Source organism: Schistocerca serialis, chromosome 2 (assembly GCF_023864345.2).
Source record: "Schistocerca serialis cubense isolate TAMUIC-IGC-003099 chromosome 2, iqSchSeri2.2, whole genome shotgun sequence".
NCBI classification, from domain to species: domain Eukaryota; kingdom Metazoa; phylum Arthropoda; class Insecta; order Orthoptera; family Acrididae; genus Schistocerca; species Schistocerca serialis.
In genome coordinates this window covers 441,013,131-441,036,522 of record NC_064639.1, presented here as the reverse complement: position 1 = coordinate 441,036,522, position 23,392 = coordinate 441,013,131, and the positions used below count along the sequence as shown (strand labels likewise).

Genomic DNA, 23,392 nt, shown 5'->3' with positions numbered 1-23,392 from the left:
CACGTACAAGTGATACGGAAATACCACGAACACGACATAACACATTACCATACCTAATACGGTGTGCGAAAACCGTTGGCTTCCAAAACAGCTTCCAGTCGTCCCGGAATGTATAAGCAAAGGCCATGTATAGTTTTCGAGGAAATCTTGTATTCTTTGTGCAAAACAGTGGCGAATTTAGGTAACGCTGATGAACGTGGACAGCGGTCACACACTGTTCCCTCCAAGGTAAACCACAAAGGCTCAATAATATTGAGATGTGATGACTGGTGGCCAAGGGAGATGCGATAATTCATTTTCGTGCTCACAAAACCAGTCCTAGATGATGGGAGCCGTGTGAACACGGACCCTGTCGTCTTGGAACGCAGCGTCAGTGCACTGGGGGACAAACATTTTACCATGGCAAAGCGGTCACATAATCCTTCGATCTAACGCGACGTTGCAGAGTAACCATGGGATACCACGATACGGCTGCCCAAAACATCACAGAACCCCGCCACGTTTCACTTTTGGGACGTAAACCCGGACAGAAGTTGGAAACAGTGCGACAAAAGACTCATCTGACCAAATTATTTTCTTCCTTTGCTTCATAGTCCAAGTGTTATGGCTTCGGCACCACGATACGGGCAATTGAATCACTGATGTGTGATTCTAGCTCGCCCTTCAATTCCCTGCTTATGGAGCTCCCTTCGTGTTTTGGTGCTGACAGGGTTCGCGAGTCCGACATTCAGTTCTGCAGTGATTTTTACAGCTGTCGTCCTCTCATTTTACGTCACAATCTTCTTCAGTGACCGTCTGTCACACATCATCGTCCGTGTTGTGATTTAGCGGGTGATGTTTCTCCGATACGGTGCCTCTTGAAACATCGAACACTTCGGCTGCCTTGGTTACGGAAGCACCGACCATACAAGCAACAGTTTGCCCACGTTCGAATTCACTTAGGTCCAACATAATGCACTCACAACTACACGCCGCGACGGCGTGTTGTCACGGTCCGCGCGGCTGCCCCCGTCGGAGGTTCGAGTTCTCTCTCGGGCATGGGTGTATGTGTGTCGTCCTTAGCGTAAGTTAGTTTAAATTAGAATAAATTGTGCGTAAGCTTAGGGACAGATGACCTCAGCAGTTTGGTCCCATAAGACCTTACCACATATTTCCATTTTTTTCACAACTACACACTGACCATGACACTTGCAACGTATTGAGGACATTGCACAGGTACCGTTCATGGTCAAAGACAACAGCGCCACCTGCAGGCTAGGCTGGCATCTTCATTTATCTTCAAGCTTGCATTTCTGGCTGTGTTTCCAAATTTTTGTCCAATTCCTGTATTGATGCGTGCCGCGCCAGAAACTGTGCACGTATCAAGCATCTGTAAAGAGAGATAAAAATTCGAAGAGATGCTTTATCCACTGGTATGTCCCAATTTTTTTTCGCAGTCGTCTTCTCAAGCCCCAGTGGTACCTATGAATACACCTGTGTGTCCCACACCTTCCGGTTGTAGGCGCTACAGTCTGGAACCGCGCGACCGCTACGGTCGCAGGTTCGAATCCTGCCTCGGGCATGGATGTGTGTGATGTCCTTAGGTTAGTTAGGTTTAAGTAGTTCTAAGTTCTAGGGGACTGATGACCTTAGCAGTTAAGTCCCATAGTGCTCAGAGCCATTTGAACCATTTGAACCCACACCTTCCTGCACTGTGCGATATTTATTTCATATTGTTCTTTGTGACTACGACATTAATTAAAATAACCGTACATTAATGGCTTTCACTCTGCAAAAAATAACAGTGAAAGGGTTGAATTTTTAACCATGGCCGTATAAAAAAAATCATAAATTGGATGCACTAACAGAAATTTGACGGCGTTGCTTTTCTGGGAGCAATATGATGACCTAAAAACCAAAACTGTCAACTGATAATAGGGCAAAGCTTCCGAAACACATCGTAAAGGGACAGTTAAGGTAGTGACTTGTCAAGTTATGATAATACTCTTTACGTTTTATGACAAATGCTCGCTTGGTAAAGAAGTTTATCATGGATGCCTTCTCTCTGAAGAACATAAATGGGGCGATAAACGCCGCCGCAAGGGTTTGAGGTAGCTGAGCATGTGTGGGAGATTACGGACGGCTTCATCGTCTCGATGTCTATCAGATGACTGAGACAAACTCTACCAGGCGAGACGGAGACTGCTGGGACCGGCGTCCAGTTCTCCTTGAGAAGAAAGCCTCTTCTCCGCTTTCCTTTTTCTTTTTTCCCGTCGGCTGTCGCGACGCCGAGTTCTCCCCCGCAGGCGCCTTGTCCCCCAGCGAAGGCCATTGAAGTTGCCAGCCGGGCACCGCGCGCTATTTCCAGCCGATCTGCGCAGACGGGTTTGCTGCCGAGTATCGGCAACGTCGTGGGTTGTCGGAGGGGGTTAACACGGAGGGTTACTGCGCCACGCCCTTCTCTAAGCTTGCTGGTGGCGATCTTACGTAACGATGGCAAATGATATTGCCAAACTGGCGGATCTACGGTGCCGCCGAGCTCGGCAGTTCGGCGTGCGCTCACACGGCAGCGCTGTGTGCAGATGTGCCTTTCTCCTCGCGTTAGTTCCCGCTTCCTCCGCGCGGCGCCAGCGCTGCGGTAGCAGCCTCGGCTGTCACATCTCGGACAGTAGCATCGCGGGCGGTGGGGAGTGCGGTTTGTGCCGTGTCGTACGGAGGGAGTGCGTCCAGTCCGGCCCGCGCGAGTGACATCCGCAGGTTCGTGCTGACGTCGTCCCTCGCCGCGAGTGTGTCGTGTCGATGTGATGTTGCTTTCGTACACCAAAGAACAACTGTGATGTGTTTCGTCTGTTTTACACTACTGCAAACGAGTCGCATGAGGAACAGTTCACGAGTGCTAAAAACAGCTTCTTGAGCCGGCAATGTGTAAAAAATATGGGAAACTGCTCTAAAACGTGCAAATCTTACTGATTTATATACTTCTGAGGCTGCCAAATTACCAGTACTTGAAGGCGAACGCAAGACGCTTTGGTTTCACAAAAGTGCAAAGTTTTTGTTTGTTTTGCGTAGGTAAGTGCATTCTGCTCAGCTGTTAACAGCTTTGTACGTGCCAGGTACAGATAAAATTTTGTAGGTGCTCAGGAAGAAGTTACGAGACCCATTGTTTTTTTTAAAATAATGGAAGTTGAGGGAATGACAGTCTGAATGAAGAACCGTCACGTTTTAGTCTTTTTCGTGTGTTGTGTGTTTCCGAATAGTAACTAGTGATATTTTTATTCCTAGAGAGGCAGCATTTATTGTCGCAGACGATAATGCGTTTTGTGAGAGAGCTAAAAGGCCACTGTTATTCGCCGCTAAGGGTTAACTGAGCAGGTATTTAGAGCACTATTTATATCTGGGCAGCAGTAGAAGTGTGAAAGAGTGTTGCTCACGAATTGTGAAGACTGTTTGGACGGAAGTTGACGTGTGGAGCAAATAAAAATTTCTATAAATTACACCTGTTTACACCTAGGATTATCAAGAATTAGCTATGAGGTGGTGAAAATGACAGCGTATGAAGAATAGGTCAGAGATTTTTAGTATCGGCGAGGTAGTTGCACATTACATGAAAGCTCCCCTGCGTTGTGAAGACAGTGGTGTACTTCTCGTCGCTGTGAGGGCCGCGTTTTTCAGAAGGTGCGTATCGAACAGGCCGGCTAGTGAGACGCGTATGGGCTCGATGGAGTGTTGTGGAGACGCGAGGTCGACCAGCTGACGGCAGAGATGCTGTGCATGCGGCGTTACCCGGGTCGTGCCGCCCCCGCTGGGGAGCTGCCGCCCCCGCCTTCGGAGCCCGCCCCCGAGCCACCCCCAACGCCTCCGATGGCGGCGGACGTAGCGCCGCCTCCGCACCTGGAGGCGGAGCTGCAGCCGGGCGGCGAGCCGTCGCGCCGTCTGATGGCGCTGTTGTACGAGGACAGCTGGCGGCGGTGCTCGGCGCTGGACTACCGGCCCGTATACGCGGCGACGGCGCGCCCGGGGCTCGGCTACTACAAGCCCACGCCGCCCCCGCCGCCCACGCCGGCCGCGGAGCACGTCTACGAGGAGGCCTCTGTCGCAACGGCCCGGAGGCCCCAAGGCCGCTACCAGCCGGCAGCCGATGGCGACGGAGCTGTTGCCAGGGACGCGCGCTTCGGACGCAAGGATGCCGCCGGTGCAGAGTCGCCTAAGTCTCACCAGGAGAGCGATACGCCGCACAGGCCCGAAGTGCCGCCGCGGAGCTTGCGCAACGAGACTGCGAACGTCGCCGGCAGTCGACCCGGAGAAGTGCCGCCTAGAACGCTACAAACCGCTCCTACTATTCCTGTCGCCGCCCCTAGGATCTCCAAGTATCGCCAGCAGGAGAAGGCGGTAGCGGCGGAACCGAACAGAGCGTCCGAGAAGGACACCGCCGCACAGTCGAACGGGTCCGTCGAGGGTGCGCAGTCCCGGGTGTGGCACTCGAGCGGCGCCGCGGAGAGAGCGAACGGTAAAATAGCCAACGGCGAAGGCGGCGTCGCAGGCAACCGGAGCCCGAGGTCGTACTTCGAGAACAGCGCGATCGACAGGAGGAGAGAAGTGGTCGAGATCTCGAGCGATACAACGAAGTCGCAGAAACAGAATGGACTATTGCCTTTCGGCAGCAACGACTGGTTTAACGCGAATGCGAAGAGCTCCCGCTTCCGTTACTACGACAGTGCGGGGGCGGACCCCCCGAAAGTTGGCAGGAACTCACAGGAGGACGCACCTCCGAGGCCAGGACAGCCTCGTAGAGTACTGACCGAGACGGAGGAAAGCGGAGGTGCCCGTAACAGTTCGACGCCGCCTCTCAAGTACCGCACAAATGGCAAAGCAGTGCCCGGGATCAGCAACGGTGGTACCAGCGCTGAAGAGAACGGTTCACCTGCCACCACCGAGGCCAACGGCGAAACTTCGAGAGCTCTGCCGAGGAGGTATCGGTACGACAAACTCAATGGCGCGGAGAACTCCAGCGAGGAGCTGACGCCGATGCCGAAGGGCGCAGGTAGTAAAGACGACGCTAGTCCACCGTCGACGAGAAGCAGCCCTAGGTTTCGTTCGGAATACGATACTGCTACAGTGCGAGGGGTCGATGCGGCGAGAAAGGACGCCCCGACGGAGAACGCAGACGCCCAGAGGAACGGCGACTCGTCCGCCGCAGCAGCCCAAGTGGCGAAGTACCGTGCGGAGACCGGGGACGGCGCTAAGCAAGCGGCGGTCAGCAACACGGAGACGGGAGACAGGGGTGTGGCCGCGAGTCGAACACACCCGTCCAGGAGCAGCCCGCTGCTGCGCTACCAGGAGGCGCCCAGCGCCACCAGTCGGGGCCTCACCAGGCACAACAGCAGCGCGGCGGCCGCGCGCTACCAGCGCCAGGGGGGTGGCGGCGGGGGCGTGGCGCGGCACCTCGACTACCGGCCCGTCTACACCCCCAACGGCCGGCCGCGCAGGGACTCCGACCCCGACCCCGTGTCCAGCCGCTGGCAGACCACCGGCCAGCAGCAGCAGCAGCAGCAGCAACAACAACAACAACAACAACAACAACAAGCTGGAGACGACGACTTCAGCATCCCCCGGCCGCGCCTCATCGTGCCGGTCCATTCGTACCGCGCGCGCCGGACCGGCAATACGTACACCTTGCCAGGTACAGACGCATCACCTGCTGCCGCTTAATACTCGCAGTCTGTAAACATAGCCACTAGAAAGATTTTGAACATGGCTGCGCTTCAGCAGCTGTGCATACAAGAGCTACAGTGGATTAGAAATGACAGCCAACTAGTTGCAAAATGCAGTTTTTTTGAAACCGTGACCATGGTTTCGACGGTCTTAAAACCGTCTTCTTCAGAAGATTTTTTCCGTATTGAAGATTACGACATTGCGTGTTGAGCAAAGATAGTAGCATTACAGTAAGCAAAATTACAGGAAATGTTAAAAAAATTAGTGAACCGTACTCACGTAGAATCACATTATCTATACATGAGAATCGTTGTCTAGTATATACCATCTACTTAATCACCATTTAAAATCCATTATACAGGGTGATCAAAAAGTCAGTATAAATTTGAAAACTTAATAAACCACGAAATAATGTAGATAGAGAGGTAAAAATTGACACACATGCTTGGAATGACATGGGGTTTTATTAGAACAAAAAAAAAGACGAAGTTCACAAAATGTCCGACAGATGGCGCTGGACAGCAAAACTGCTGCCGTGACGGGTGAGAGGTACGCCGATATGTTACAGAATCGCATCATCCCCAGCCTGGCTGATAAACACCTGCTGCAACGTACGATGTTTATGCGGGATGGCGCTCCACCCCATATTGCTAGACGCGTGAAAGATCTCTTGCGCGCGTCATTTGGTGATGATCGTGTGCTCAGCCGCCACTTTAGTCATGCTTGGCCTCCCAGGTCCCCAGACCTCATTCCGTGCGATTATTGGCTTTGGAGTTACCTGAAGTCGCAAGTGTATCGTGATCGACCGACATCTCTAGGGATGCTGAAAGGCAGCTTCCGAAGCCAATGCCTCACCATGACTCCGGACATGCTTTACAGTGCTGTTCACAATATTATTCCTCGACTACAGATATTGTTGAAGAATGATAGTAGACATATTGAGAATTTCCTGTAAAGATCATCATCTTTGCTTTGTCTTACTTTGTTATGCTAATTATTGCTATTCTGATCAGATGAAGCACCATCTGTCGGGCATTTTTGGAACGTTTGTATTTTTTTGGTTCTAATAAAACACCATGTCATTCCAAGCATGTGTGTCAATTTGTACATCTCTATCTACATTATTTCGTGATTTATTCAGTTTTCAAATTTATACTGACTTTTTGATCACCCGGTATAAAGGCAGCAGCCATCTACTATCTTAAAACTTTCTCAAAAACATCACACAATTGACGCTGGATACAACCACCTCGTATAGTATGCCACGTGGAAGGTTTGTATAAAACTGGCTAGCTCTGAACGTGACTTATTAACGCTCTATAGGATCCGATGCCACATATTATATTTAAATGTCAGTTATTATACAAGTCGTCCAAGTGGCATACTATATGTTGTTTCATCCAGCGGCAAATGTGTGATATTTTGAAAAGATTTGCAACCAAGCTCTGCAGCAGACAGCTACTACTTTTGTATAATGTATTTTAAATGGTGATTAAATGAATGACATGTCCTAGACAGTCAACGTCTCTCACACTGGTTAAGGATAATGTGATTCTACGTGGGTATGCTTCACTAAAAATTGTTTCGCATATTGTGATGTTACTATCTTTGTTCCACACACAATTTCGTAAACTTCTTAATAGGTAAAATGTCTTCTGAAGAAGACGCTTTTAAAACTGTCAAAACCACCGTCATGCTTTAATAAACCTGTATTTTGCAACTGGTTGGCTGTTATTTCTAATGCATTAAATGTACGAAAAACTCTAAGGCAGTCGTGTGTGCGAGTATGCCGCGGGTCGCATGCGGCTCAAAGCAAGTATCAGTGCGTCCCAAGGAGTCAACATCTATCACACGATCGGTATTTAAAAAAATTCATAAAATTCCGTTTATGTAAATACAATCCTAAAGAGAGGATGAGATATGCAGCCATCTTTCCGATTTGATGCAAGCATTTGAAAATATATTTCAGAATTTTCAAAAAAATAATCAGCTTTTGTATTTATGCGAGACCCTTTAACAACAGATATGGATACACTGCCAGAAGAACAAAAAAAAAGACTTATTTGCCCAGAGGCAAATAACCCTTGCTGAACACTCATGCATTATGTCATCTTTGTTTGGAATCACATACGTTTGTAAACACGTATTTTCTAAAGCACAGAAAGAGTAAAAATAGAACCAAAATCTCAGATGAAGGCCCTGAGAGTTGCAACCACTTCGATCGAACCAATATAGAAGCCAAATGTCACATCAATTGTACGATTTCTAATTACCTAGAGAGAGAGAGAGAGAGAGAAGGATCTGTCTTATTTGTTAAAAAATCTGAAATCTGATAACATACGACAGCCACATGACGTTATTATCGGAAAGAGGAAATACTTTAACACTCAATCGTCTCGTTCCAGTGTGGTCCAGGTAAGCTAAAAAATTGGACAGCCCTGCTCTAACGAAACGCAGAAGTCCGTGCAAGTTGATCTCTGCACACATTTTACTCCTCATTGATCCCTATCCATAGAAAATTGCATAGAGCTTACATACCCCACTTAAAAAATCAGCAAGGTACTGTCTTCGTCATTGAATTATTAAATTCTTTTCTTGACTGCCACAAAACTGTCATCGGATGCGGTTGATAATACAGCATGTCACGTTCATTCGGACTAGTTGGCGACTAATCTTGCATATTTGGTTACGTTTTTCACGCTTGTCATCGTGGTTTTTGCTTATTGTTTTCCAAAGCACGTTGTAATTCTGGTTTCTGTGGAACCATCTTCGAGCTCAATAAATTTTCAGTCCTATTTTAGGCTTACGAGTTTTTTCGTGTGAAAAGAGTACAGTAAGAGAGAACGTGCTGTTAATTATTTAGGAGCATCTCGGTTGGACGTCTCTTCGACGACTTCATCAGGCGCGACCCTCAAGCTAGGATTGAATATGAATGTTGCGCGAAATCAATCGTAACCTTCTCGTAGGAAACATCCCGGCATTCGTCTCAAGTGATTTAGGGAACGGTAAGCTCGCAGAGAATTTCAGTCCCGCTTCTAGAGTGTCTTAACGAATGCATCACCTCACTCATTCTCGAATCTAAGGGGTTGAGATGGGTTGATTTGGGGGAGAGACCAAACAGCGAGGTCATCGGTCTCATCAGATTAGGGAAGGATGGGGAAGGAAGTCGGCCGTGCCTTGTCAAAGGAACCATCCCGACATTTGCCTGAAGCTATTTAGAAAAATCACGGAAAACCTAAATGAGGATGGCCGGACGCGGGATTGAACCGTAGTCCTCGAAACTAAGGTCATCGCCTATGTAGAAGGGCCTGTCTTACTTGTTAGTCGTATATTACAACTGGAAACTTCGGCAATATTTCTAAAATTTCCAAAATAAAGCTGTTATTACTAGGTTTTTTGATCAAGAACGTCATATCGTTCCAAAGGCATTAGAAATCTTTTAACATACATCTCGACAGCCAAATGACGTCATTAACAGTAAGAAGAAATATTAAATACCCACAGCGTTTTCTGAAATTTAGCATCTCATTTCCCAACTTTAATAACTGCAACAGACCGATGCGTATAGATATGTCTTCTGTGTCTGCAGGCGACAGAACCAGAAACTAGTCTATACCACTGTATGTTGGTGAGGCATCTGTGTATGCTGCCCTGTTATCTTTATTCTGTAAATTTAATACGCTCAAGGTTTGTGGCTGTGGCTAGGATAGCAAATATACCTTGAGGATTATTCCCATACAGGAGCCCATTTCATGTTTGTATGCTCCATTGTACAGACTAAAAAACTGTTTAGGATGAATACCTCCGTGGCAACATCTGTAGAGATGGGTGCAGAATTCTTCCAGTGCCTGTTTTCGCTGCAGTCATTTCGCGCCCACCATTGAGTGTAATGTCATCACTCTCGTCTGTAATACATCTACTGTTCTTTACAGCTGATTTTTACGTGCGAATCACAGAAGATGAAATGAGACCTTTGAAGCGTCGTGAGTGTGATATGATGTCATACTTGTATCAATGATAAAAGGCTTTTCGCGGAACGCTTATCTTGCTGAGGTGTCAGATGGTGAGACAGTGCAAAGTGACAGCACTTTAAGCAATTGTAAGTTTTTATTTAGATCCTGTGATTTCCGCGCATTGAGTGTGAACTTAAAGTCGTAGAATTGTTTTGGAATTGACACCAATCAATGTGAAGGCGTGAAGCCGTTCTTGATTTCAGTAAGGCATGACACCGTCACCCACTGCCGTTTAATGAAAAAAAATGTGAGCTTACGGAGTATCGGAGCAGACTTGCGATTGGATTCAAGACTTTCTTGCAGATGGAACTCTACATGTCGCTCTTAACGGAACTAAATCGACAGATGTAAAGGTAATATCCGGAGTACCACATGGAAGTGTGATAGGACCGTTGCTGTTTACAATGTACACTCCTGGAAATTGAAATAAGAACACCGTGAATTCATTGTCCCAGGAAGGGGAAACTTTATTGACACATTCCTGGGGTCAGATACATCACATGATCAGACTGACAGAACCACAGGCACATAGACACAGGCAACAGAGCATGCACAATGTCAGCACTAGTACAGTGTATATCCACCTTTCGCAGCAATGCAGGCTGCTATTCTCCTATGGAGACGATCGTAGAGATGCTGGATGTAGTCCTGTGGAACGGCTTGCCATGCCATTTCCACCTGGCGCCTCAGTTGGACCAGCGTTCGTGCTGGACGTGCAGACCGCGTGAGACGACGCTTCATCCAGTCCCAAACATGCTCAATGGGGGACAGATCCGGAGATCTTGCTGGCCAGGGTAGTTGACTTACACCTTCTAGAGCACGTTGGGTGGCACAGGATACATGCGGACGTGCATTGTCCTGTTGGAACAGCAAGTTCCCTTGCCGGTCTAGGAATGGTAGAACGATGGGTTCGATGACGGTTTGGATGCACCGTGCACTATTCAGTGTCCTCTCGACGATCACTAGTGGTGTACGGCCAGTGTAGGAGATCGCTCCCCACACCATGATGCCAGGTGTTGGCCCTGTGTGCCTCGGTCGTATGCAGTCCTGATTGTGGCGCTCACCTGCACGGCGCCAAACACGCATACGACCATCATTGGCACCAAGGCAGAAGCGACTATCATCGCTGAAGACGACACGTCTCCATTCGTCCCTCCATTCACGCCTGTCGCGACACCACTGGAGGCGGGCTGCACGATGTTGGGGCGTGAGCGGAAGACGGCCTAACGGTGTGCGGGACCGTAGCCCAGCTTCATGGAGACGGTTGCGAATGGTCCTCGCCGATACCCCAGGAGCAACAGTGTCCCTAATTTGCTGGGAAGTGGCGGTGCGGTCCCCTACGGCACTGCATAGGATCCTACGGTCTTGGCGTGCATCCGTGCGTCGCTGCGGTCCGGTCCCAGGTCGACGGGCACGTGCACCTTCCGCCGACCACTGGCGACAACATCGATGTACTGTGGAGACCTCACGCCCCACGTGTTGAGCAATTCGGCGGTACGTCCACCCGGCCTCCCGCATGCCCACTATACGCCCTCGCTCAAAGTCCGTCAACTGCACATACGGTTCACGTCCACGCTGTCGCGGCATGCTACCAGTGTTAAAGACTGCGATGGAGCTCCGTATGCCACGGCAAACTGGCTGACACTGACGGCGGCGGTGCACAAATGCTGCGCAGCTAGCGCCATTCGACGGCCAACACCGCGGTTCCTGGTGTGTCCGCTGTGCCGTGCGTGTGATCATTGCTTGTACAGCCCTCTCGCAGTGTCCGGAGCAAGTATGGTGGGTCTGACACACCGGTGTCAATGTGTTCTTTTTTCCATTTCCAGGAGTGTATATAAATGATCTAGTAGAAAGCGTCGGATGCTTTTTAAGGCTGTTGGCAGATGATGGAGTAGTCTATACCAAAGTAGCGACGCCACAAGATTGTAAGAATTTGCAGAACGACCTGCAGAGAATTGATGAATGCTCTGGCAGTTGTGTGTGTGTGTGTGTGTGAAATCTTATGGGACTTAACTGCTAAGGTCATCAGTCCCTAAGCTTACACACTATTTAACCTAAATCATCCTAAGGACACTCACTTTTTTTTTTTTTCACTAGCTGCTTATATTTTATGACCCACCGTCTAATTTCTTATGGTGGGTCGTATATTGCCACTTAGCCGCTGTGACTGGGTCCGGGGTCCGCAGTGACTTAAAGTAACACCACACCGGCTCCCGTCCCCACTCACACCGTTGTCCGTGTCCTGCCACGTGGAGGCGGGCTCTGTTTAGATCCATTTGTTATCTTTTTTTTTGTGCAGCATTAGAAAAACTTATAACTAATACAAAATCAAGTAAGATATTAATAAACAAAACGAAATTAAATATTTAGAAAGAAGGAAGGAAGAGAACTGAATAGAGAAGTTATAGGTATAATATGGCCCGTCACCTGGTTGTGGGCGGCGGCCCGGGTCTTGGAATGACCCTCAAGACGCTGGCCGTTGCTCACCATGCCTTTAACATCTACCATCCTAAAAACTACCTTAACTAGAAGAGATTAGGGTACTTTAAAGCTAGAAACTAAGACTAAGACCTCCATGTCCAGCCTGCTAAACTATTTACGATATACAATAGAGAGGTAACTGATTTTGTTTGTGCTTGGCTCAAAGTTGCTAAGGAAAGGGTACTCGTGGTAAAAGTAATAAGGTAATGACGCTAACGGTTTTGTGTTGAGCCTGCAAGGCTCCTAGTAGAGTACATCAGGCGCAAGCACCTCCCGGCCCCGTCGACAACACGACCTGAACGGTGGTTTTCCCCGATCTACCATAGGTATCCGTCGGTTTGGGCTCAAAAGAGAGGGACCACAATTAAGATCCTTCCATACAGACTGTGCACTGCCTCTTAACGGAAGGTGTAGGTCCCTTGAAGAGGTACCTAGCTTTAAGCTCTTATTGGACATGGAGATGCTGTAAACTATTTATATATACGGTTCAATCTGTTTTTAGGATTGTGTGTGACTTGTGCACCTCTTGTCGGTTGTTACACTCTGTTCTTTGAATTTGACTTGGTTGACACTATGGATCATCCGCGCTGGACGCTTCAATATCTGTGTTGGTGCCCTGGTCTGTATCTGTTTCTTCTTCATCACTCGTGGTGCTAATCATATCTGTATCCCCCTGGGCATCGTGACGTCTGTTTGGACCGACTTGCCTTCGGTAGGGTCTGTTGCGCAAGTATTCTGTTTGTTGGATCTTCGAGATTTCGTCCGTTAGTTTGTTGAGTTCAGTCCACCTTTCCGGGTCGCGTATTATGGCATGTAGTTCGTTCTGTGTGTTCAGGCGATTTATGTGTACTGTGTGTCTTATGTTCGTGCGTTGTCCGCAGAAGAAGACAGTATGTTCAGGGGAACCTTCTTCCCCGCATGTGCATCTATTAGTCTGCTGCAGACTCACGCGGTACAGGTGCGTGGGATAAGGGCCATGTCCTGTGATGAAATGTACCATACCTCGGCTGGGATCAATATATTTTAGTTTTAGTCTTTCCCGGATGTCAGGGAAGAAGTTGTAGACACGGCGGCCCTTATCGCTGTTGGCCCACTCGCTCTGCCAGGTATCCACTCGCCATGCTCTGAGTTGGCGTGTTGTCTCAATCGGTACACCAGTGATCTGCCGAACCTGGTCTATTCTCCCCATCCTAAGCCAGTACATTGCTGCGCGGTACCTGATGGTGATATCTATGGGGAAAATTCCCATGACGACACATAGTGCGTCATTTGATGTTGTGTTGAATGCCCCTGTTAGTCGAAGTAGAACACTTCTTTGGCCTCGACGTACAATGGTTCTGTTGGTTGAGAGATTTAACCTGTGGGCCCACGTACTGGCAGCAAAGCATAGTACTGACTCGAAGAGAGCGCAATGGTATGTTCGTGTCACTGACAGGGGTAGTCTGAATTGTTCCGAATTTAGCCTAGCCAGTTTGTGTAGTATCTTTTCTGCTTTGTTTGTGCATAATCGCATGTGTTCGTGGAAGTTCAATCGTTCATCAATGTATACTCCTAGATAGCGTGTGACTGCTAGTCTTTTTATGTTTGTGTCCCCAATTTTGACTATTGGGTTCCTGCGCAGGATACCCTTTAGCAATGTATAAGTTGTTTTGTTTCCTGCTATCTTTAATTTATTATCTGTGCACCATTGGGTTATTGTCCTAAGTGTTCCATTGGCTCTTTCTTCTAGCTGGGCACGGTTATTTGCTGAAACTACGACGAGTAGATCATCAGCATAAGCGACAGCTCCATCTGTCAAGATGTGCTCCTCTAGTAACTGTAGGAGCGGTTCTATAACTATGTCCCAGAAGATGGGGCCGCAGATCGACCCTTGTGAACAGCCTTTTGTAATTCGTTTAATCACTTTCTGGTTGTCCATTTGCCAAACGACCGTTCTGTCTCTGCAGTAGTCCATGAAACTATTATACAGAGACTCCGGTACCTGCAGGTGTCTGAGCCTCTTGAACAAGGCCGGCCACCAGAGGTTGTCGAAGGCACCTGAGATGTCTATCATAATTGCAAGTGTGTATTTGGAGGGTGTGTCGTGTACTATTTGGAGTGCTCTGTTAACTGCGTCGTCTATAGATTTCCCTTCCCTGAAGCCGTATTGGTGTGGTGTCAGTCCCCGTAGTGTTCGGTGTGCTTGTAGTCTTTTGCAGAGTAGTTTTTCTTGTACTTTACCGAGTGTATTGATAAGGCAAATTGGTCTGTATGACTTGGGGTCTGATGGGTCTTTGTCTGGAGCCTTTTTGATGATAACCGCCTTCGAGGTCTTCCACACTGCAGGCACACGGCCCAGCCTTAATGCATCGTTTAACAACGTTGTGAGAAACGGGGTGATCTGCGGTGCAATTTGTTTCAGTACCTCAGAGTGGATACCATCCGGTCCAGGCGCCTTTTTGTTTTTGAGTTCTGAGATCGCTGTCGCCACTTCTTCCTGCGCAAATGGACAGGTGACGTTTGGTGTGGTGTATACTGTGTCTACTTCGCGTCTCAGTGCTGCATGTTGTGGTGTGTCTGTGTCTGCGATGTCGTCGGGCAGGAGTTTGCTCAGCAGGAACTCCGCTGTGCGTCTCCAGCCCTTAGTAATCTCACCATCCTCCTGTCGCAGCGTTCCCAGAACCAGTGGGCTCTTAATTTTCTCTGTCACGATTTTGTATGGGTCCCCCCAAATGTTTAGTTGTGTTTGTGCTGCTACATGGCTGTTCCAATGGTCTTTCCTGGTCTTATTCAGCTCAAGTTTATATTTATCCTTGGCAAGCCGGTAGTCGTGTAGTCGTAATTGTCTTTCTCTATCTAAAATTGCTCGTTGGTAAAGTTTACGTTTACGTTTTGAGTCTTGTTTGAGTCGTGTTAATTGTGTAGTCCAGGGAATATTTTGGTGTTTTGTCATTCTTTGTGTGGGTATGCAGGTGTTCTGTGTGTGTGTAATGATATCTGTCAGCATGTGTGCTCTGTAATCAACACTGCCGGTGATGTCTTGCGGTATGTGCTCATGTATTTTTTGTCTGACCCTGTCCCAGTCTGTTTTGTCAAATAATAGTCTTTTTGGTAGTGTTTCTGTGTTGACGTTTGGTGTGCCACTTAAGGTTAGTGTGATGATGTTGTGGTCGCTAGCAGTGATCTGGTCATGTACGGTCCAGTCTCGTACGTGGTTGATGGCGGCATTATTAACGAGGGTGATGTCTATGTTTGATGAATGACCGTTGTGTCCGATGTGAGTCGGGTGATGTCCTTCCTTGTTGAGTACGTGTAGTCTGTTTTCTTGGATGATGTCATTTATTATTCTACCTCTGTCGTCAGTTCTGTCTGAATGCCACAGGGTTGATCTGGCATTTATGTCTGCACAGATGAGAAGTTTTTTGTTGCCAGCGTATTGCGCAACATCTCTGATGAGGTCTGCGTATGATTTGATGCAATGACAGAATTGGGCGTACAGCGACGCGATGATCCAAGTATCCCCCTTGTGTGTGACTTCAACTGTAACTAGGTGCTCGGAACAGAGTTCTGTAATTTTGACTGGATGTATTTCTTTGTTTAGGATTATGACAGATGCCATGCAGCCTGTCCCCTCCGCAACTGTCACCGCACTTGGAGGAAAGTTGGGGATATGCCCTTGTCTAGTGTAGGGCTCCTGTATGCACAGAATGTCACTTTTTAGTTCACGTAGGACCCGTGGGAGCTCCGAATTTACAAGCATACTCCGCATAGCATTAAGCTGTGCTATTAGCAGTTTGGGTGTTTAACTGTGGCGTAGCACTTGCTGCCAGTTTGACTGTAATCGAAGTATGTTCTCCCATGAGCCCTTACGTGATCCTTGTAAAGCTTGTCCATATCGAATGGGTCCTCCCTGCGGGCGCACACCTGCATGAGCAGGTCTAGTAGGCTGTCTGGATCTGTTGGAATATTCTCCGTTTTGAGAATCAGTCTATCGGTTTGCTCTGATGTACGGAAACAAACAGATTGGCCGTACGGGTGTAGGGTGCGGATGAGCATCCGCTGTGCCGTCTCTAAGATGTCTCTTTTTTCTAGCCTACTTAATTTTACATTTATATCTAGCTTGTCGTAACTAAAACTATCGGTGTCGATGGCGTGTGTTGGCGTCTCTGCAGCCGTGACGTGTCGTGATGGTGTAGTGGCGTTGTTGTGCACCTCTGCGGGGGGCGCTGGATTGACTTCCTCGTTGGTTGTTGTGGGGGTTTCCTTGGGCGTCGGCATTGAGGTTGTTGGTTGGGAGGCTGCGAAGATGTTGGTATCATCAGGGGTATGCACTTTCGTATCACTAGGTTTTGAGGCAGCCTGCGATTGCCGCGATTGGTCGTCACACGCTTTCACTTTCGGGACTCTCTTAGGCTGTTTGGGTTTCCTATGCGGTTTTAGTTTCCTAAAGGCTGCGATGATTCGTTTGTTTTTTGTGTGTGTTTCGTTTGTGCAGTCTTGATGTGTATCAGATGTGTTGGTTGTTTGTGCCTCCATTCTGCATTGATTTGACGTGATTTGGTTCCCACTTGACTGCTCGTCTGCGCTACCTGTGACAGACATAACAGCTTTTGCACTGTCGCCTCTGTTGCCAGACCCTCCGCAGACTTTTGTTGCGGTTGTTGCTGCGGCTTTTTGTGTGGCATTCGTGATGTCTGCCGGCGCTGTGGCCTGTTCAAGGTCGGTATTACTGTTTCGAATATTATTATGAACACTACAATCTCTGGCGTAAGGGCAATAATAGACGTCGTCTTCTTCCTCTGTCAGTGAGTCAGAGAGAGTTATTTTGCGTTTGATTTGATTGCAGTCTGAGGTGTCTGATTTGTACATGTTTTCCGTTTGGACTCCAGTTGTGCTTGCTTGCGTTACGGTTGTGTTTAGCACCGTTGGGTTCAAGGTCTCGCCTTGTATGAATTTTATTGGTTTGATACGTCCTTCGCATTTTGTAGTGTCGTATGTGCGTCGTTGTGCTGGAGTGGATGGGTGATCTTGAGTCGTTAGCAACGCTGTTTTGTGCAGTTGCTTTGGTTGGTCATGTGTGGTATGGTTTTCTGGTCTGTCGGTATCAGGATTTGGGGTTATCATGTCTATTCTCAGTAGTTCGTCTTCGAGTTCGTCTATCCTGTTCATAAGGGTCGTCTGGAATGTCATCCAGTACATTATTTGTCTTTTGATTAGTTTGGCGGCTTCTGGTGACATTTGTCCTGTGAGTGTCCTAAGGACAGACACACACACACCCATGCCCGAGGGAGGACTCGAACCTCCGCCGGGATCAGCCGCACAGTCCATGACTACAGCGCCTTAGACCGCTCGGCTAATCCCAAGCGGCGCTCTGGCAGTTGACCCTGAACGTAAATAAATGTAACATGGTCCGCATACATAGGAAAAGAAATCCACTACTTACCGCTACACTATTGATGGCAAACAGCTGGAGACAGCGTCTGCAATAAAATATCTAGGCGTAACTATCCAGAGCGATAGATTGTGGGAAAAGCAGATACCAGACACGATTCATCGGAAGAGTCTTAAGGAAATGTAACTCATCCACCAAAGAAGTGGCTTATAAGGTGCTTGTTCGGCCGATTCTTGGGTATTGTTCATCTGTCTGGGATCCCTATCAGGTAGGACTGATAAAGGGGATAGAGCAGATCCATCGAAGAGCGGGGCGTTTCGTCACGACATCGTTTAGCTAGCGAGAGAGCGTTACGGAGATGCCAAACAAACTCCACTGGCAGATGTTACAAGAGAGGCATTGTGCATCACGTAGAGATTTACTATTGAAATTTCGGGACTGCAGTTTTCAGGAGGAGTCGGACAACATATTATATTACCTCCTCCTCCCCCCACCCCCCCTGCCCCCCACCTACATCTCGCGTATTGACCACGAGGAGAAAATTCGAGAAATTAGAGCCAATGCAGAGGCTTACCGACAATCATTCTTCCCATGCACTATTCGCGAGTGGAAAATGGTTGGAAGGATCAGATAGTGGTGCCGAAAGTACCCTCCGCCACGCACCATTAGATGGCTTACGGAGTATGATGTAGACATGAGATGGTCGTATTGTGCAACCAACTTCTGGGACGAGATCGCACTAAACGCAAACTAGATTTGTGGCACTAACACGAATGTAAAATTTCCGAAATCTGACGCTGAAAGAAATCTTCATCATCTCTGCCGCACAGGAAAAGAGGTGTTGCGACGTTACGTTCCTGAACACCAAACTCTGCGCAAGGCTGCGGCTTGATTTCAAAACGCGTCCACATTGCGTGACGGAGTGAAGTGAAGGTATGTGGCATTGTGGTACTCGCCCGTCCGCAGGCGTTAAGCGTGGTTGACTCTAAAGCATTATTCGAGAGTGGTAGACTACGAGTCGAGACCGGATTCTCTTCCTTGCATCCATTCCAAATTCATCTGTGTCAGCCTCATTCAACCATATGACACGTGTAATAGTTGAGGATCGCACTTTTATCATCTCGCACGAACATGAATGAATTTTTTTTTTTTTCCCGGAATCAAATAATCACCAGACAGGAAACGTAGCGTGTCGTAAGGTATACTTCGCCAAGCGACTGTTGATATTGCGTGTGTGACGGCATCTTAGGCAGAGCTACTGTATAGCCTACACTGGTAAATACACGCTCAGTGTACAATTTACAAGAAAATGTACCAATAATCTACAGGGAACACTTCCCTGATGTTATTCAAATATTATTTATTTTATCATGAACCGGCTTTCGACTTCTCAGCTCATCAGGTGGCAACAGACTTCCATTGATAAAATCATATTTGCAGAACAGCAGGAAAGCGTTTCCTATTTAGTATTGTTATCATATAGTGTCAAACACAGACTGAAAAGTTCCGCTAATGTTGCGATAAATTTGTTTTCATGCATTTTAATTCACCTAACGAATAGATCCAGTGTTAAGACACTGGGCTCGCGTATGGAAGGATGGCGGTTCTAACCGCAGTCTGACGATCATATTTTTATGTAGTTCGCGTAAATTGCGTAAGACAAGTAAAGGGTAGTTTCTTTGGAAAGTACAGGTTGACTTCCAGCCCTATCTATTCCACCCCGAGTTCGTTGTCAGTCTCCAATCACCTCATCGTCAGCGGAACTTAACACAGATCTTCCTTGATTTGTATTGCAACGGTGTAATGTCAACTGATACATTACGATAAATCTTTAAATGTTATCCGCAAGTTAGTTTCAATCGCAACTTCGTTCAGCGAAAGTTCTATTTTTACTAGCACTTTCGAAGGAGTAATAATGCTGAACTTTAGAAAAACGTTGTTGAGGTCGAGAGAAAAGCCCATAGGCTGAAACTGACACACAGAGGTGAAATAAGATAACATCTCTCACAGTATCGGAAAGGAGCTGTGTTGTGCCATTTACAAACTTAACTGCGATACGGGTCTACCGAAATGAAGCGCGCGATGGAAGCCTAGATTTGTTAAGCATTTACTACGTTGACTCCCCACCAAAGACTGCTCGACAAAACCGAGTGGTTTCATGCTTGAAACGACTTGTATTCCTGCGGATGATTGAAGTAACAGCCAAACACCGCGCTGTTTATTGTTGTGTGGAACGGTCACAACCGTGAAGGCGATGTGCTTCCATTAAACTCGACTGCATACAGCAAGCGGTCGAGGGGTGTCGGGTACCGGCAGCTGGGGCAACAGGTGGCAGACGCACCCCAGAAGCCCTACAAAGGGTTGCCTTGACCCCTGAGGCGCAAGCGCCCTCGTCTTTCCCAGGGACCCATATCCCGGTGAACAACAACCAGTCCCTGAGCGAAGAAAATCTCCGACCCAGCCGGGAATCGAACCCAAGCCCTTAGGATTGCCATTCTGTCGCGCTGACCACTCAGCTAACAGGGGCGGACTGTAAGCAAATGAAACCGACGGAAACGTGTTTTGTAGCTCTCTGTCCGCGATAACTAGAAACCACTGTCGGGTGCTGAAATTATGGTCAGCTGTGCTACGGTCAACTCAGAGAAGGGACGCAGCTGTGTGTTTCCGACTGTGCATGCTCTCTAGTGCCGTGAGAAAGACAGGTGTCGGCGCGAACGTCACGAAGGTAGACCTGAACTCGCTCGCTCAGCGCAACAGGAAAAATGCTTTTCTAAACCTGTTAACTCGCATCTGAGCGTGTACGTACTAACTACAATTATATCTTCTTGTGGAATCTGCTATTATGAAGTCTTGCTGATAAACAGTACTACAATAAATTTCTCCAAAAAATTTCGGGAGAACTGCCGGATATCTGTAACTTCCTGCCACAATATTTCGACGCAGACGCCTCTGGTCATCTTCAGGTGATATTGGCGAAAACGCGCTGAGCTTTGGTGTTGTACGCCGGGAAAGTTTTAAATCTCACATTACTACAACTAAATTTAATTTAAGATCAATACTCGACATTAATGGTGTAACTGCTTGTTTATAGCATTTAGTATCTTCTGATTAACAGTCGTCGTCTCATAAAAGAAGTGGTGCCTTACGCAACAGAGAATCATTTTTGCAAGATTCTAATTTTATTGTCCCCCCAGTACAGCCGTAAAAATTATAAGTCGGCCTTTGGACTTCCGATCATTGTAGGAGTAATAACAGTAAGAGTCCATAATAGCGGATTCCAGTAGAAGATGCAATTTTCGTTTGTACGTACACTCAAGCCGGCCGGTGTGGCCGAGCGGTTCTAGGCGCTTCAGTCTGGAACCGCGCGACCGCTACGGTCGCATGATCGAATCCGGCCTCGGGCATGGATGTGTGTGATGTCCTTAGGTTAGTTAGGTTTAAGTAGTTCTAAGTTCTAGGGACTGATGACCTCAGATGTCAAGTCCCATAGCGCTCAGAGCAATGTGTACGTACACTCCTAGTTACGAGTTAATAGGTGTAGAAACGCAGTTTGTCTGCTGTGTTGAGCGGGCGGGGAGCTCAGGCCTATCTTCGTGACGTACTCGCCGCGGCCTTTCTTTCTCGTAGGCCTCGGCATGCTCTGATGTGACGTCATCCCTTCTAGCACTGTGTGTGCTGCGAGGTTAGTGTTTTTGTTTGAACGTGTATTTAAATCAAACAAGGAAAGGGGGTGGGACGGGGCTCGCCGATTTGACCCAAATTATGTGATTAGAAGCAAGCAAATGTCCCCTTTCAGGTTCCTATAATATTTCGCCTAAGTGATCTGTAGGGCAATGGTAAAACGCTCCCTAAAGTTTTACGCATAGAGTATGGGGGCTTTTTAAGCAGGAGTTGTAATGGTACTATGACACAGCGGTCGTGTGCACTGACTGACAGCTAGTCGGCTTGGGTTCGATTCCTGCTGCTACTACCATTTTTCTCTTCATTTTATTGTGTTCCTCGCAGTGTTAAACTATTGATTATAAAATTATTTTAACACACTGGTAAATTCGCGAGCGAGTTAATCCGATCTGAAAGTGTGAGAATGAGTTCCAAACGTTTGTGTAGCGTGTATCTGAGGCCAGACGTGGGTAACAGCCCAGTATTCTCCTAGACGGATGTGGGAAACCGCCAGAAAACCGCGTCGAGACTGGCTGGGTCTCCAGCTCTCGTCGTTAAGGTTACCCGGGGTCAGTCTCGCCTCCTCTAGTTCCGTGAGTGGCGCACTAACGCCCTCGGCTATCCAGGTGGGTTTTGTTGATACTGTCTCAGGTGATTGATGTCACATGTTCCGTTGAAAGAAAAGTGAATGCTATGCAGTAATAATAATAATAATAATAAAAGGCTGTGATCTAGACAGAAACTGAAGTGAGGACGTCCCCTGAAATTCTGCTCCAGTTCTGTAGTTTGTTTGGTACTGGATATTTGAACAACACCTACTTTGTGCGAAAACTGCAGATTTGGGACGTTCCTTACGCCCGATTGAGGTTTCTTCGTGATTAGTGATAGAAGAATGCCGGATTAAGGTTCATGAAGTACTTGAGATGGTATATGTCTGATGTAACCAGGTACACAGTATTCTGAATAAAGTGCGCGGTGTGTGCCGCATTAGTTGACTCCAGATAAGGAACGCCCGTGGAAGGCCATCTTAGAATCATGTTTGGAGAAGGTGAAGAAAACTTCTGTGGCGTCAGTACATGGCTATAGATGCAACTACAAGGCTATAGATGCAACTTCGATTCATCACTAAATCTTTAAGGCAGTACTTTAGCCGAAGCAGTGGTTGGTGGAGATGAAAGTGCTTCGTGAAAACTGAAAACCTGGTACCTGGACTTACCGGGTACCATGGCGACTGTCTACTAGGAAAACTGTAGAACAGTGGCGGTTTCTCATTTCATAGCGTTAGTGCACCGTTTTCAAGCGACCACGATTAGCGCGCAGATATCTAGTATATAGCACCTGTGCGCTTGCTCACACGCGGCCTCTACAATGGCGAAGTTGTTCGGCTGGAAGTAGTTCGCCGTACTTCTTACTTGACAATCTCAGCCACATGTGACGTTCCTCTGTTTCCTAACACTACAAAATAGACTGAAGGCAAGAAAACTTCGCCGACTGAATAGATTATCTATGAAGTTAATTAGTTAGTATGCACTGTTGGAAATGAATTTTTATCCTGAGGGAGTAAAAGGACTTGGAAAGCAAAAAAAACTAATGCATTGACCAACTTGAAGATCAAGTTAATAAATGACTTTTTTGTGAAAGCCAAAATTTATTTGTAAGTTGTTCGTCCCCCATCTAGACAGCTACTTACTTCACCACCAATTAGGAAGTTGTTGCAACGTACATTCCAGGCAACTGGCTCACAGCACAGAGTTTTCTGCAAGTTCTGCTCCACAATATTTCTTATCCGGTTAGCCTTGTTGCAGCATTGCTGGAACAAGTTCCACGAAGAAGTAAAGCTGATATTTGTGTTAGGAATTTATGGCAATTTTTCCTGCTGTATTTGCTGGACGAATAATCGCCCAAGATTTATCTCTAACGTGTAGCCTCTTCGACTGCAGTTTCCAGGCTGTTTTAACACGACTCATGACGCCCATCCTATAAACGTGCTTTTTATTGTATTATTTTATTTTATAGAGAAAAAGCAGCACATTTGGGAAGATCGTATAAAATAAACTGTTTCATTTGAAGAGGCCTTTTCCGATACTGGTACGACATGACAGTGTTCCTGTTGTTGTTGTTGTTATTATTGTTGTTGTCGTGGGCAAGAAATCTTCTACGATTGCTAATGCCCGTG

General features: G+C 47.4%; 1 protein-coding gene across 1 annotated transcript in view; it reads left to right on the top strand.

Annotated features, from left to right (window-relative positions):
- Nucleotides 1–2,696: 2,696 nt before the first annotated feature.
- Nucleotides 2,697–23,392, top strand: part of LOC126457316 (uncharacterized) — a 235,499-nt gene continuing 214,803 nt past the window's right edge. The window contains exon 1 of the mRNA XM_050093510.1: nucleotides 2,697–5,659. Coding sequence (XP_049949467.1) covers nucleotides 3,742–5,659 — 1,918 coding nt within the window. The 5' untranslated portion in view covers nucleotides 2,697–3,741. The remainder of the gene's footprint in view (nucleotides 5,660–23,392) is intronic.